This window comes from Astatotilapia calliptera, chromosome 7 (assembly GCF_900246225.1).
Source record: "Astatotilapia calliptera chromosome 7, fAstCal1.2, whole genome shotgun sequence".
Taxonomy (NCBI): domain Eukaryota; kingdom Metazoa; phylum Chordata; class Actinopteri; order Cichliformes; family Cichlidae; genus Astatotilapia; species Astatotilapia calliptera.
The window spans coordinates 5,002,631-5,017,205 of record NC_039308.1 but is presented as its reverse complement, the minus strand read 5'-3'; the positions used below and the strand labels follow the sequence as shown (position 1 = coordinate 5,017,205).

The following is a 14,575-nucleotide window of genomic DNA, read 5'->3' as shown; positions in this document are numbered from 1 at the left end:
CAATAGCAAGTAGAGCTATAGCAGGCAGAATGCACTGCATTAATCCAATTTACCTGTAGTTGTTGCTGATATATCTCCACTTATAAACTCTAATCACTGATCACTTCCCTTGAAAGACATTACCAGTCATTCTGTGCTCTCTTACTTTCTACTAAGAAGTACATCTGTTGAATGTCTCTCTGTCTGCTAAACCAAATAGAATTCCAAATTATATCTATTATGCACTATTTTTATCTTACAGAGGTGCTTTGCTGCTTCAGGGACAGGGTGACCTGTCGGAGAAACTTGGATTCTGGCTTCTGACAGAAATCCCAAAAGGAGAACATCAAGTTATCGGATTGTCAAATAGAGTTGGAAATCTAGTGCCAGAACAAGGATAAATCCATGTCTGAATGACTTTAAAGGAAACATTTTAGACTGTCAAAGAGCTCAGACATGCATCCCAGTGAGATGCTGAGGCAGGACCTCCAACGTACAAGTATTTCAAAGATCACTGGGTCAAACTTCCACCACAGCAATGTGTGAAGATGTTTGACCTCTCATCTTTCAAACTGTTGCAGCATGTATGTATGCTGTATGATCTGAGCACTCAAGACCACCATGACCTGACAATATGAACTTTGTTGTGTTTAATCAGGGTTTGTTTTAACTTTCAATTTTGAGATGCACACAGAACAGAAGAAATCAGGAGGCCTTGAACACTTTTTCACTGCACTGTGCTAATAATCAAACAAATAATGTCCATCTTTAAAATAAATAATAATAAATAATGTCAGCGGTCCTTTAAAAGAATACCCACTATTCTGTTGTCTCTGCTTCTGGCAGGACTCCATGTAGGATGAATACTGTGCAGCAGGGATCTTATCAGCTCTAAACACACACAAAAAGTAACAAATAATCATATTGTGGTGATGATGATCAATGTTATCACTTAAAACAACTAGAAACTTAATTAAAGAAGAAACTCTGGGAACAACCTGCTGACATTTTCATCTCTCTGATAGAAACTCACTTTTTCAACGCTTCGATGAAACTCATTCGAGCATCGACTTTCACAGGAAGCTGCAAATAAATGACAGTTCATGCATGTCATGCAACAAAAACACAACCTCACACATGAGAATGCACAGAAGAATATCAGGAGGGATAACAGGAAGCGCTTACCACTCTCGGAGTGAGCAGCGCGGGAAGGAACCGAGTCAGGAAATACGGCCTCCGGAAAATACTGTGAGAAGACCAGAGAGGACTTTCAAATAACATGTATTTTATATTTAAAACAGATTATGAGAAAAGGGCCTCCTGAGCACTGACAGGCTGACTGGTTGGTTGCTTCATGTATATTAAAAATACATGTAAAATTGAGTTATACCATTCAGATCTTCTCAAGAAAATATCACAAAGTAATCCAGATCATTCTGTGAAGTCTGTTCTCATACTTTTGTATTTTCTATCCCTTTAATGTCTTGTGTCACTTTCAGACCATTAAAGTCTCTTCGTGGTTGTCCTGCTTTCGAATAACACCTTTCTGTAGCTGCTAAATTCTTTTAAAGAAAACACCTTAAAGCTCTCTTAAGCCGAGGGTTGGGGGCCCTGGCTCCTCAGCCCTGTGTCTGGTATAAATGTGCTGTAGTTTACCTGGCCTCCATGACTGTGGCAGAGATTCTGCCTGTGCTCTCAAACAGAGACACAGCTTTGTCCACATCCTGGGCAGCCTGACACTGAGGCTGCAGACACACAAACATTGGACTATTAGTCTTATGTCAACCCAGGACTCAGCGATCCCTAATTACACCCGTGTCCACACAAAGTTTTGTGTTGCTTGTTACTTAAGACGTAGAAGATAGTTTGGGTTCTGATGCCAGTTTGCGGGTTGCAGAATAGAATAACAGAGCATAGAAAACAGAAGGAGGGCACAGCATGGAATAGAATATGTATCAAAAATTAAAATTATAATAGAATATCCACTGTGTGTCACTGTTACCTGCACCGATGTACCTGCAGCCGAAACATCCTCATATAAACCCATGTCCTCCACTGACTCCTGCACACACACACACACCATGATATTTAATTCATGTGTGCTACACTATTAACCACAATCCACTCACAGTGTTGTTTTTATTGTATTATATGGAAAAATCAAAGTAACACGGTGATAACGACCTTCTTCTTTCCCTTTTCTTCTTACCTTGAGGTCAGCCAGTCTGGTCTTAGCCAGTGAGACGTACTCCATCAGCAGGCTGCGGTGTTTCACAGGCACATATGGAGGGTGGAGGATGTGAACCTAGCAGGGGAAAATGACAGTGAGGTGTCAGAGCTGGGCTATTCCTCTCAGTTTCTAGCGTTTTCTTATAGTGTACGCTCTCCAGGAAATGCCATAATTCTGCTAGCATTTGTTCCCAGCAGACATGTAGTTATGAATATATAAAAGTATTCATGGGCGATCCATTTTTCATAGCAGATATGTTACAAAAAGTAGAAAATAGCAGCTGAAAATGATCATTAACAAGCAAAACAAGCAAGCAGCATGAGAGCTCAGGAGAGCGGCTGTTGACAGCAACGAGCAGGCAACACAGAAAACCTCCTGGAGCGATTAGCATCCCCAGAACCAGAGGGGACTTTCACGTGGAAATGGAAATGCTTTGTCGAGAGGTTTAAATAAGTAAAACTTAAGACTTTTTTAATATTTAAGATATTTAAGTGGTTATTCTTTAGTAGTCATAAATATTCTATAAATGTTTTGACATATTGTTTTTTAATTGGATTTTTTAAACTAGTGTATTTCTACAAATGGCAAATAAAAGCTTTTATCTTCTGTACATGAAGTTTTCATATCACCGTGTCCATTGAATTTAATGTTTCAACTTCAATAATTCCTCAAAATATGTGGTCGGACCTGCTTCTGCTTAACCTTGAGTAGAATTGAAGTCTTAAATCTAAGAATTAATACATTTGCCGTGTGTAAACAAATGATGAATAATCTTATTTTCCATAAGCAAAACACTGCTGCATTAATGCACTCCGATAAGCATTAAGATTTCAGTGCAACAGCGACTGAAGTAGCTTCAGGTTTAACAAACACTGCAGCTACAGCGCTCAGGATTCAGACAAGTCAAGTGAGTTGAAAAGACTGAGAAGATGCACTCACAGTAACAAAACCGGCAACATTAGTGCTACTGCAAATCAAAGCAGTCTGCACTAGCAAAACAAATAAGGGAATATAAGCATATTAATACCCTGTGCATTCCTACTAAGTGTAAACTCAGAGACGCGTGGATGTCACCTTGAGGTACTGTGGAGGTTCAAAAGGCACGAGGTCAGAGAGGAACTTCAGCAGGAACACCAGCGACTTCTTACTGCTTGCATGATAGCTACTGCCACCACCGAACGACATCTGGAAAGGTAGAAAAAGATTCTGATGGTATTAAAAATATTCAAATAAAAGGTATAAAGCTCTCAGTGTTTCAGTCTATGGCAGAAAAGGTAATTCCCAAAACTATTAATAAACTAGAAACTATTAATGGATGTTAAAAGGCGAAACCTTGAACCAGTCGCTGTACGAGGGGAAGATGCCGGGTCCTTCCAGTCCACCCTGTCGAGCCAATAAGAAGGCGGTTATGAGGTTCTCAAGGTCATAACCTTCGAATGCAGAGTTCAGCAGTCTGGACAGCAGCTCTATCGGAGACACAGAACAGGACAGATATCACTGTGCTCCTCTCTCTCTGAAATACTAGTTTACTGCTACAGAAACTCGAGTTTATTTCAATATCACTACGCTGGTTTGGAATAAAGGTTGTGCATGATTTTTCTTTAAATTTGGTTTTTCTTTTTCCTTTCACACATAAGACTTCCACCTGTGCTGATAGACCATCAGCACGCCTACCTTTGAGGCTGGGCTGGGCACATTGGTAGTACACCAGCAGGGTAGAGAGGAAGCACAGGACATGTTTCCAGTTGACTTCATGGGTTTCCAAAACCTGCTGCAGGTGACGCAGCAGCTGCTCCACGCTGAAGACTACAGCCAGCTGTTAGAGGAACAAAACAGCACAGAACAGTTACTCAGCAGTCCCTGCTGACCACTGATTTGTAAACTGTGGGTCTTTTCAGCTTTTTAGTGAAAGCGTTAATCCTGAAGAGGAAACCACTGATGTTGGTAGATAAGCGCTTGTGAGCTGGCAAAATGTGAAAGAGACAATATCATACAAATGAAGGTCTCAAAGTTAAAAGCAACTTAATACCTAAAAGTCATAGTGAAACCAGCATCCTGCCGCACCTTTATAATTGATCATATTGCAGTGCAAAGCTTTGTTTTAACTTGTGATGAGGAGATCGATCTGAAGAAAGTGCGCTTAAAGGGAGAAGGAAAGGAGCTAAAACTTGACTTCTAACAATCAAATCAGTAGTTTCTTTACTCCGCCTCCTCACTTAAAAACCAAATGTGGCTGATCGTTCTCGGTTGTTCCCCCAACCTCGGGAATAGTTTACAGTCTCACATAAAGTTGACAAAAAGTTCAAAAGTATTTCCACCTATTTTTAGTTAAGAAATTAATAATAAGAAATTCACATTTAGCTTCAATTCAGACACAGAAAGAAAACAGATATAATACAGAACATGTTTTCTTCTTCTTAATCTTAATTACATGTGACAAACTGACAAACCCAGTTACAGTTACACATTTACCTGACGGAAGAGAGAAGTCAGCAAGCGGCTGGCTTTTGCAAAGGTCCACTCATTCTGCAGGGTGATTGCATCTGACACTGAGAACATATCAGTTGTGTCATTTCTGCAGCATAAAAATGACTTTTAAAGATTTATTTACACCACATCAAATATCGCTGGACCTACAAGTGATTTGAGTTACTTAGACCTTAATTTGATGCTTTTTGTGATGTTTCCTAAAAGAGTTTTTATTAAACTTATTGTGCAATATTTATACCACATGGAGAGTTAAATAATTCTTGCAAAGACAGATGTGTTATAGATGTTTGCAGATCTGTCATGTCTGAAGCAGCCAGGGATTGAACCATCAATCTTCCAGTGAGTAGATGACCTGCTCCAGGTAACCAGGCTTGATCCTGCTTAGCTTCCAAAATCAGACGAGATCGGGCGCGCTCAGGGTGGTGTGACCTTTAAATAGTCATTGATCATTTATAGCTAAATAATATAAACTGGTAGCTAAATGGGTATTGATTAACCCATTAAAGTTTTGGAAACTTGATGATTTAATCACCTTCCTTAGTACTATTGATGACAGTTTAAACGTCACCTGCACAAAAGGCATCAACAGACAAAAACACAGATTTTTACATTGTGATCAAATCTCAGTAACGATTTTTTTACTGCGTACTGTAGATCAAGAAAATCTTTCTGAAACTGAACTCTCAGTTCCCTCTTAAAGGTCTTGCCAGATGAATAGAGGTGGATAGGTTCCAGCTAATCTTCAACATTAAAAAAAAACTAAAGCCTCAGTCTGTTTGAAAGGGCCTGTGACAAGTCTTTACCTTTCAGTCGGGGCTTGTAGGTGAGAGTCTGCGTGAGGGAGTGTTTGAAGAAACGCTGAAGGCAGTCGGCTGACACTGAAACTCCACACAGTGAGGCATCAAAAATCTGAATCCTGCAGAAGACACCGAGCGAGAAATTACACACTGCATGTAACAGCAAGACTAAAACTGGTGTCAGGCACCGTGGTTTCAATAAAGTTTATATAAATCAAGCTCAGCATTTGACATCCAGAAGATCACCATTTCTCCTGCATATAAAAAAATGAGCCGAAACCTAGAGGTTATGTTAGTGTGACTATTTGTAGGTAAGTATAAATCCCTTTGCCCGCTCTCCTGCCTTTGATTCCTGAGTTTTGTAGGAAAATCTAAAATTTAGTTTTCTTCTCTGATCTTGCAGTGACATATATATAAACGCAGGTCTCCTTTCTCAGACAGAGACCTCAACAGTGCTGTCTGATTGCAGGAAAGGTAAATAAGAAATAAATTTTTAAAAACCCAGAACCAAAGCTCAGCTCCTGCTTCAGCAGACTCCAGCATCAGACTCTCGTCCACAATATCGAGAACCCCTGAAAGACGACAGAAAGCAATAAAAAGTGTGGCTAAAAATAAAGAAAAGAAAGTACTACCTTTACACCAAGACAACAATTAACAATCGAAGAAGTCAAAAAAGATGTTTTCCGCATGCAGAAGTGTGAATCAAAGTGCTTTAGTTAATATTTTATCGACACAGGACAGGCTAAGTGGGACAAGGACACGCAGACTCACAGAAGAGCAGGTCGTCTAGAATCGAGCAGCAGAGCAGGGAGAGCCTTCTGTCTGCAGCCGCCGGATCGCGCCTCAGCTCAAAGCCTGCTCCCACTAAGACGCCAACCACACCTGAAACAGGAGATGTCCCTAGTGCTCTCATTTCATGCATATAGCTCTGGCTGTGAGCAAAGAAGCCCCACCCACCTGCTGTTCAAACCTTTTGTTTATGAGGGGCTGCCAATCAGAACATTTTATTTCAGACAGTGGATGAACTGAGGGGCTGCACGAATGCCATGTAAGGAAAAGCTAATAACTGACAGGACCAAAGACCAAATCTCTAAAACCTGAAGCAGCATTAAGAACTGAACGATTTCTTGAGTGAAAGCTACAAACATATGAGCGTCTCCTACTTGACAACACTTTCTGCTGAAGCTGTTTGGTCTCCTCTTCTTCCTGTGGAGGCCTCCATCCACACAGGAGCCTCAACTGGGACACCAGCCATGATCTCACCTCTTCATCACTAAACAAAGGTAAAAAACAAAACAATGACTGTGTGTGAGGAGTGGGGGTATTTAATCTGTCAGAACAGCCCAGATCATAAATAATCAGACAGTTACACCCTGTTTTGATCTTCATCTCTGTGAGACTGCGCAGAAAGAAAATCATTAACTGATATTTCTTACCTCTCTAAAATGTACTTCAGATTGAGGATGTTGTAAGAGTGAAGATAGTAGACCATCTCCAGTTTGGGTAGCCTCTGAAAAACCCCAACAAATTCTTTATTTTAGCAACGTTCACCAAGTGAAAGACTTTTTTTTACAAAAAACAAGAGCACAGTTTCAATCTTTATTAAATATAATTCAGTCCTGAGTGTAGAAATATTAATGGAAACCAGGAAGGTTATCATGAACTACATCATCTCGCTTTTGCAGCTGTGTGCAACACCTAGAAGGTTACAGACAGAGCTTCTCCACAGAGGCCTCTCCACCAAGTTTCATGTAACTCTCCAACTTGTTTTTTAACTTTCTGATACAGAGATACAGCTAAATAAACTACTGTGGCTTGGACCCAGAAAGCAGAAAGGGATGGATCCAAATATTGATTCTTTTTTTGAGTCCAACAGAAAGTTGGTTAATATTCCACCAGCAACGCTGGGCAAAGTCTAGAAAAGCAAAATAAATTAAACATATGAGGACGGTTGTTCTGTGTCAAAGTCAAAGTTTCGTTTCTCTTTTCTCACTATCTCACTGCTTCATTCAAACTACACTCACCCGACTCTTTTTCAGGTTCACCTTGGTCGTATCGGGTTAGACCCCCTTTGTCTCTCAGAACTTCTTTAATTCTTTGTGCCACAAATTCAACAATGTGCTGGAAACATTTCTCAGACATTTTAATTTTATTCTCCCATTCCAACACATCCCAAAGGTGCTCTAATGGAGATCCGGTGACTCTGGAAGCGATTTGAGTACAGTGAAGTCATTGACATGTTTAAAAAACCAGTTTGAGATCATTTGAGCTTTGTGACATGGTGTGTTGTCCTGCTGGAAGCAGCCGTCAGAAGATGGGTACACCGTGGTTATAAAGGGATGGACAAGTTCAACTACAAGACACAGGTAAGCTGTGGTGTTTTTAAATGATGTCCAGTTGGTCCTAAGGGGTCCAAAGTGTGACTGACTGACTGACTGCATAGATGGCAGCAACTCTCCGCTCAAAAAGAAGTCATATGACTTTATCAAGCTGCAGAGTCCCTTGATCACACAACCTGTCCAGGGATTGTGAGTATGTGGTTTCAAAGAGCTACACCTATCTTCTCAATGGGTGATACAGCTGCTTATTTAGTCAAAGGAGCTTGCAAAGAAAAGCGTCTGGACTTCTTTAAGTTGCTTTGATGTAGTCTCTCTCTTCACTTGCATACCCACCACGGAGGCCGTGGAGACTGTCAGAAAACGACTACAAGAAGACAGCTCCTTGGAGGACAGGACCAACTTCACACCCGATCAGATCTGCACACTGTTAGACCTCTGCCTCACCACTACATATTTCAAGTACAACGAAGGCTTTTACAGACAAAAGCATGGCTGTGCCATGGGCTCCCCCGTGTCACCTATTGTAGCCAACCTTTACATGGAGGAAGTGGAAAGGAAGGCTCTTGGCTCTTTCAAAGGAAGAGTACCCAGCCACTGGTACAGATATGTGGACGACACCTGGGTCAAAATCAAGACACAAGAAGTGGAATCCTTCACTGCGCACATTAACGCTGTGGATAAAAACATCAAGTTCACCAGGGAAGACACAAAGGACAACTGTCTGCCTTTCCTGGACTGCGCTGTGCACATTGAAGAGAACGGCAACCTCAACATCGAAGTTTACCGGAAGCCCACACACACGGACCAGTACCTCCTCTTTGACTCCCATCACCCTTTGGAACACAAACTTGGAGTAATCAGGACCCTACAACACCGGGCAGAACATGTTCCCTCTAAGCCTGAAGGAAAAAAGAAGGAACACACACATGTAAAGGAAGCACTCAAAACGTGCGGCTATCCTAAATGGGCGTTTATAAAGTCAGCAAAGAGGCACAGAAAAGAAGATCAGACACCAGGGAGGGAGGATAAGAAGGACAGACGCAACAACATTGTCATCCCCTATGTAGCCGGTGTATCAGAGAAACTCAGGAGAGTTTTCTCCAAGCATGACATCCCGGTGTATTTCAGACCCAACAACACGCTCAGACAGAAACTGGTTCACCCGAAAGACAAAACGCCAAAACACAAACTTAACAATGTGGTGTTTGCTGTACAGTGCAGCGAGGAATGCCCAGACCTCTACATTGGAGAGACCAAACAGCCACTTCACAAGCGCATGGCACAACACAGAAGAGCCACCTCCACAGGACAAGACTCAGCAGTCCATCTGCATCTTAAGGATAAAGGACAGTCTTTCGAGGATGCCAATGTTCACATTTTGGACAGAGAGGACAGATGGTTTGAAAGAGGAGTGAAAGAAGCCATCTATGTCCACTGTGAGCGACCATCTTTGAACAGAGGCGGGGGTTTACGACACCAACTCTCTGCCATCTATAATCCAGTTTTGAGATCCCTTCCCAGACGCCTTAACGCCCACTCACATCCTGGGCCATCTGACCTCAGGAATTCGCATGATAAGGTGGGCCCAGGTTTCACAATGAGCTCACCCGAAACTCTGGCTGATTGGGACCCACGCCCAGTTTTCCACCTTGGCTCAGGCGATTAGAGGATCATCAGGGGGTCCTTTTGTCCCTCTGTGGGGGGTCACTCCCACTAGGTTTATATCTGGGACTCTCCACCATTTGACCTTAGAACTGAAGAAGCTTCTCGGATGAGAGGTGAAACGTCTTCAAGCAACTTAAAGAAGTCCAGACGCTTTTCTTTGCAAGCTCCTTTGACTACGATGACCTGGATGACTGAGAACCTTCACAGACAGCTGCTTATTTACAGTATACAAGCTCCTGTGTGTACACACACCTGATCTCTCATGTACTCCTGCCAAAGCAGTTTGGGGCAGATGGCTCCTTGTGACAGCAATTCTCTGCTGGATTCCAACAGAACACACAGCTGGACCTGGAAGGAGGACCGGAACGGACTTAAATCGGGGAAAAAGGGATAGCTGGACTGGGCGTGATAAAGAGAAATTTCAAAATTTAAAACAAGAAGGAACAGACTGTTGCTTCTTTAGCCAGAAAGTTCCAGACATCATATACAACAATATTTGTCTTTTTTGTTGCTTGTTTTTGAGCAAACCGTGGAGATCACCATGTAGATATGAAAGTTTGGCAGCTATTAACAGATGAATCCACCACTGCAACAGATGCTTCCCCACCATAATCACATTAGATCAGGGGTGTCAAACTCCATTCCTTGAGGGCCAGCCTCGTGCTTGTTTTTGAGATATCCCTGCCCTACCTGCTGCTGATTACCTGGATCAGGTGTGCTTTGCCAATAAGAAGCTACAAGGGCAGGTTAGTTGGAAAACAAGCAGGACAGCGGCCCTCAAGGCCTGGAGTTCGACACCTGTGCATTAGATGGTCAGATGCTCTGGCAGTTACTCACTCTCTGAGAGGAAGTGAGCATCTCTCTCTTTGTCTCCTCTTCCTCCCTTTCGCTGGTTTCCTCTGTGATCTCCTTCAGTCTCTCCAACACCGTCTTCACCGACAGCACTGCCACTGGGACACCCAGCTGCACAGCTTGACGCCTCAGCTCACTCGCTATCCACACAGTGGAACACAAAACATTAACTTTATGCCACAATTACGTTGGTTTTAGGTGGCACTCAAATTCCACAAGTCACATTAAGGGATATGAAAGCACAAAACAAAAAAGAGACATCTGAAGAAGACAACAACATTTTCCATTCATAATAATCACTTTCATGCAAAAGCATTTTGGCATTTTTGCCCTTCCGTGGAATAGAGGTATAGAATAGCCCTTTATAGTCATTGTACATGTACAAAGAAATTTTGGGTGCGTCACATCACTTCATGTGTTTGCGCAAATGTTTCAAGACAGATTCACTGGTAACTGCAGCAATGAGCTTATTTCAGCCATTGAATCCCATCATTGATGAGAGCTGTGCACTACAGTACAGTATAATCAAGAAAAATTCAGATGTTTTGCTTTCAGCAGACACAAACATAACTGATTAAAGTGACAATAGTTGTATTAGAGCAATAAAAACACTTTACCTAGTAAGGTGTCACGAGGGGTCACCCCAGCAGGAAAATGCATGTTTGATTTGTCAGTTTTTTACACTGAACTGACGCAACCCCAGAGGGGATTTATGCCTCCAGCTGGAATCAAACCAGCATCCTTCAGCTTGCCAAGACAATATATTAAGCACTACAACCTGGGATCACCTGTAACACCTGGAGTCAGTGAATAAGACCTCTTCATTATGTTTATGCTGTTGGTGCTCACCGGAGAACTTTTAAATGAATTATCTGACTGGTATTATGGCTTATTGTCGTGTACAGGCCATCCAAAAAGGTTAGTGCTTCAGTTTTGGAGAGTGAAATTGTAGAAAGCAGCAGCTTTCCACACATTTAACAAAAGCGGCGTACAGCTCAGAGAGCATTTCAGAGTGCTCGTCTCACCCAGCAGTGACCCAGTGATGGTGGATAAGAGACCTTCGGACGCCACTTGATTCTTCTCTCCATCCTGATGAGAGGACAGGTTGCATGTCTCAGATTGCTACAAAAAGTGTGAAAAAACATATATGTGATATTTGCGAAATAGTGCAGAGTGATACTGCTTCTTTTTTTTTTTTTATCTCTAAAAGCATTTCATGCACTTCCTGCAATCATTCTGTGCTTGTGTTTCCAAGTTGAAGGTTATCGTTTCTCTTTTAAACTCCTGACAGTCGTGACATTGTGCGTTGTTACATGTTCAGTCTACAGAATGGCCTAAATAAAATCTTAATGAAATGACTCAGTGTAGGCGCTTAGCTTCTCTCCCCTCACTCACCCCGACCTCTCTGAACAGGCTGCAGATGTTCTGCTGCTGCTCCAACAGCTGGATCGCTGCCTCCTGCAGCCTCTGGGCATCTGTCAGCTTAGGCCTCTTCAGCTCACGACCAGCTAGGAAGACAACAATAAAAAAAATAATAATAATAATACTGCACGAAAGGCTTGTTTCAAAACGTTTCAGGCAAGTTTTGTTTTTTGTTTTGTGTATTTTATGTTCAATATAGGTATTTGTTGTGCCTGAAAATGAATAAATAAATGAAATGAATGAATGAAATGAATGAACGTTTTTATTATCTTCGTGTTCAGTGTTGACGGTGGGTGCAGCTGTCAAACTCACCGAGGAGGCTCGACAGAGTCCTTTTCTGAGACACCGACTCACACGTAGCACTCAGAGACATTTCACTCTCACTGTCCGCTCACAAAACGCCTTCACAGAACCTTCACTCAGTAATAGCGGGCAAAATAAATCGTCTTAAATCGCATTTTTTAGCTTTTACAGTAGGCAAAATCTCTGTTTTGGTTCAAGCTTTCCTCCATGTTTCACGCGCCTGCCGCTCTTCTCTCTCATTGGCCCGGACTGCAGCCAATCAGATCCCTCCAACTGTGGGCCAAACAGAAAATATGCCGGAGTGAGTTCATAAAGGTTTGCTTTATTTCTTTAGTCTTTTCGTTTATTTTAATGGTTTTGTTTCGTTATTTTATTTATCATTATTATTTTTTAAAGATATAAATAATATGAAAACCAAAAGGTTGAACTGTGTACATATTACTGTGTCTTTTTCTTTCAGTTGCTTCCTATAGGTGTCTCCACTGAGGAGCAGTGTCTCCTCAATTTCACCCTCCTGTATGTCCTCGTTCACAACATCCATGAACTGGTGCTGTGCAATACCACAAATTATTGTATAGATCTGATACGAAGTAAATACAGGGCCAGTATTACAAATACCATTATCAATACTTTTGACCTCTAGAGGCGGGGGTGCAAACCTGGAATGATAATGTTCTTGTCTCTAAAGCACTTTGGGTCTGCTTCTGTTGTTTAAATGTTCTATAGGCTGTGAATAAAAAAGAAATGACAGTCAGTACAAAAGAGTCACTCATTTCATAAAGAACGTTTGAGGTATATTTTTTTATTACAAAAAATATTAATTAATATTTACCACCCTCCCTCCTCTGCACATTCCCAAACCATCCAAACCTTGCCTCTCCATATGGCTCACCCTGAGTTGTCCCTCTGATATTTTCATCTGTTGGAAATTAAACAAAACCTAAATTTTAAACAAAAAGGGTTTTTAAAGGTCTTTTAAAGGTAGCAGGCAGGTCTCTTGAAACCTGCCTGCTACCATGTATCATGACCACAAACATTCAAATAGCCATGCAACCTTCTTTTCCATTTAAGTTTTCAATCAGAGACAGCACAGCAGTACTGCCATTTACTATTATCACTATTTGCCCAAAGCTTTCAACGGAGAACTCTAAGCAAGGAACTTTTCTTGCCATTTAGGAGAGCTGTTAGTGTTGGGATAAGAATACAATAAATAATTGACACAGAGCGCAGGTCATTGCTCTCGCTTCTTGGCCTCGTGATGTTTACCATGCAGGAGTGGCTCCAATTTATCATAGCGCTCTGTATTATTAACCCCGATTCTTTTGTCCCCATGATAGAACAGAGAAAACCGACTCATAGTGTGTTAAAACATTTATATTTATTTTTATTCAATCATCTTCCGGAAGAGAGAGACCCCTGCACAGCCCAAACGCCAGTTGCAAGAGCTCTAACATTTTTAGCTCAACATGTGTCTTATATGGTGTTATTTCTGTACTTCAGACGTCACACACGTCACACACAGTTTCAAACATTGCTTATATGGAAAGTTCCTCTTTTCTGTGTCTTATCTATTAATATGCCTGTGCACTAAAACTTCCTGTTTTTTAGTCTGGCTGAGCACTTAGTTTGTGAGTCAAAAGTGGCCTTGCTCTACAAGCCTTCATTATTAAAGTACATAAAACAATATAATAAGAAAATAAGGATACTAAGGATATTGATTTCATGACGGTATCTGTATTATTATTCTGTAATAGTCAGAATAATGTATTGTTATTCTGTACTCTTTATGAATGCTATTTTTAAATTTTATGGGTTCTTCTGCATAAATGTTAACAAGTTTTCATCAGGCTATTAACGCTTGGCATATACTAGAGCGGTTTAAAATAATCCTTCCACTGGTCCTTGGTTCAGTCCTTGAGCTTTTTTCTCTGTCTGAAATAGGCTGTTATAGCTTCTCTTTCCATAAGGCCACCTCCCGCCTTCTTGTCTATTACTGTTTGTTTTGTAAAGCGGCGCTACGTCTTCAATAAAAATTGTGTTTAAAAAACTGCCACAGACTTTACATTTTCAGGCATCATTTATTCTGGGTGATCTCAGGAGCCCCCCTGGAAGCACTGAGCGTTCTTGAGTATTTAGATGCTATCTAGCTTCTTCTGTGGGATATCTGCTATCTCTGACATGACAGAGCCACAAGTTTTTTAAAAAGCTGTCTAAATCCAGCCAATCTGAGGCTATACTATCACTTACACATAAACTGACCTCATTATTTGAAGCTTCACCCAGGTTTAATATGAACATACATTGCTGGAACTGTATATATGGTAGAAAATAAGGGAAATGCTTAATCTTATTATGATGCTATTTTCCAATAACTTCTGACTGTGCATTGTAAATCTCACTTCACCTGCACCTTCTAATGATATGGTTACAAACTCTGTATTTTTTTTCCAATGAGTTTAATCCACTCGTGCACAAAGCAGCAGAAGTGAAGTGAATAC

The 14,575-nt window shown here is 41.2% G+C and overlaps 1 protein-coding gene across 2 annotated transcripts in view; it reads right to left on the bottom strand.

Moving 5' to 3' along the window:
* The window catches only part of fanca (FA complementation group A), a 29,286-nt gene extending 16,951 nt beyond the window's left edge, over positions 1 to 12,335 (bottom strand). For both annotated transcript variants that reach the window (XM_026172637.1, XM_026172638.1), the window contains exons 1-20: positions 12,087 to 12,335; positions 11,748 to 11,860; positions 11,378 to 11,474; positions 10,338 to 10,492; positions 9,753 to 9,848; positions 6,933 to 7,006; positions 6,660 to 6,769; positions 6,268 to 6,378; positions 6,005 to 6,068; positions 5,503 to 5,615; positions 4,682 to 4,758; positions 3,884 to 4,025; positions 3,542 to 3,675; positions 3,284 to 3,394; positions 2,189 to 2,284; positions 1,982 to 2,041; positions 1,636 to 1,724; positions 1,165 to 1,225; positions 1,013 to 1,062; positions 800 to 870 (exon numbers count right to left, since the gene is read on the bottom strand). In XM_026172637.1, the coding sequence (XP_026028422.1) occupies positions 800 to 870; positions 1,013 to 1,062; positions 1,165 to 1,225; positions 1,636 to 1,724; positions 1,982 to 2,041; positions 2,189 to 2,284; positions 3,284 to 3,394; positions 3,542 to 3,675; positions 3,884 to 4,025; positions 4,682 to 4,758; positions 5,503 to 5,615; positions 6,005 to 6,068; positions 6,268 to 6,378; positions 6,660 to 6,769; positions 6,933 to 7,006; positions 9,753 to 9,848; positions 10,338 to 10,492; positions 11,378 to 11,474; positions 11,748 to 11,860; positions 12,087 to 12,147 (1,885 nt within the window). In that variant the 5' untranslated portion in view covers positions 12,148 to 12,335. The remainder of the gene's footprint in view (positions 1 to 799; positions 871 to 1,012; positions 1,063 to 1,164; positions 1,226 to 1,635; positions 1,725 to 1,981; positions 2,042 to 2,188; positions 2,285 to 3,283; positions 3,395 to 3,541; positions 3,676 to 3,883; positions 4,026 to 4,681; positions 4,759 to 5,502; positions 5,616 to 6,004; positions 6,069 to 6,267; positions 6,379 to 6,659; positions 6,770 to 6,932; positions 7,007 to 9,752; positions 9,849 to 10,337; positions 10,493 to 11,377; positions 11,475 to 11,747; positions 11,861 to 12,086) is intronic.
* Between the last annotated feature and the right edge of the window lie 2,240 nt (positions 12,336 to 14,575).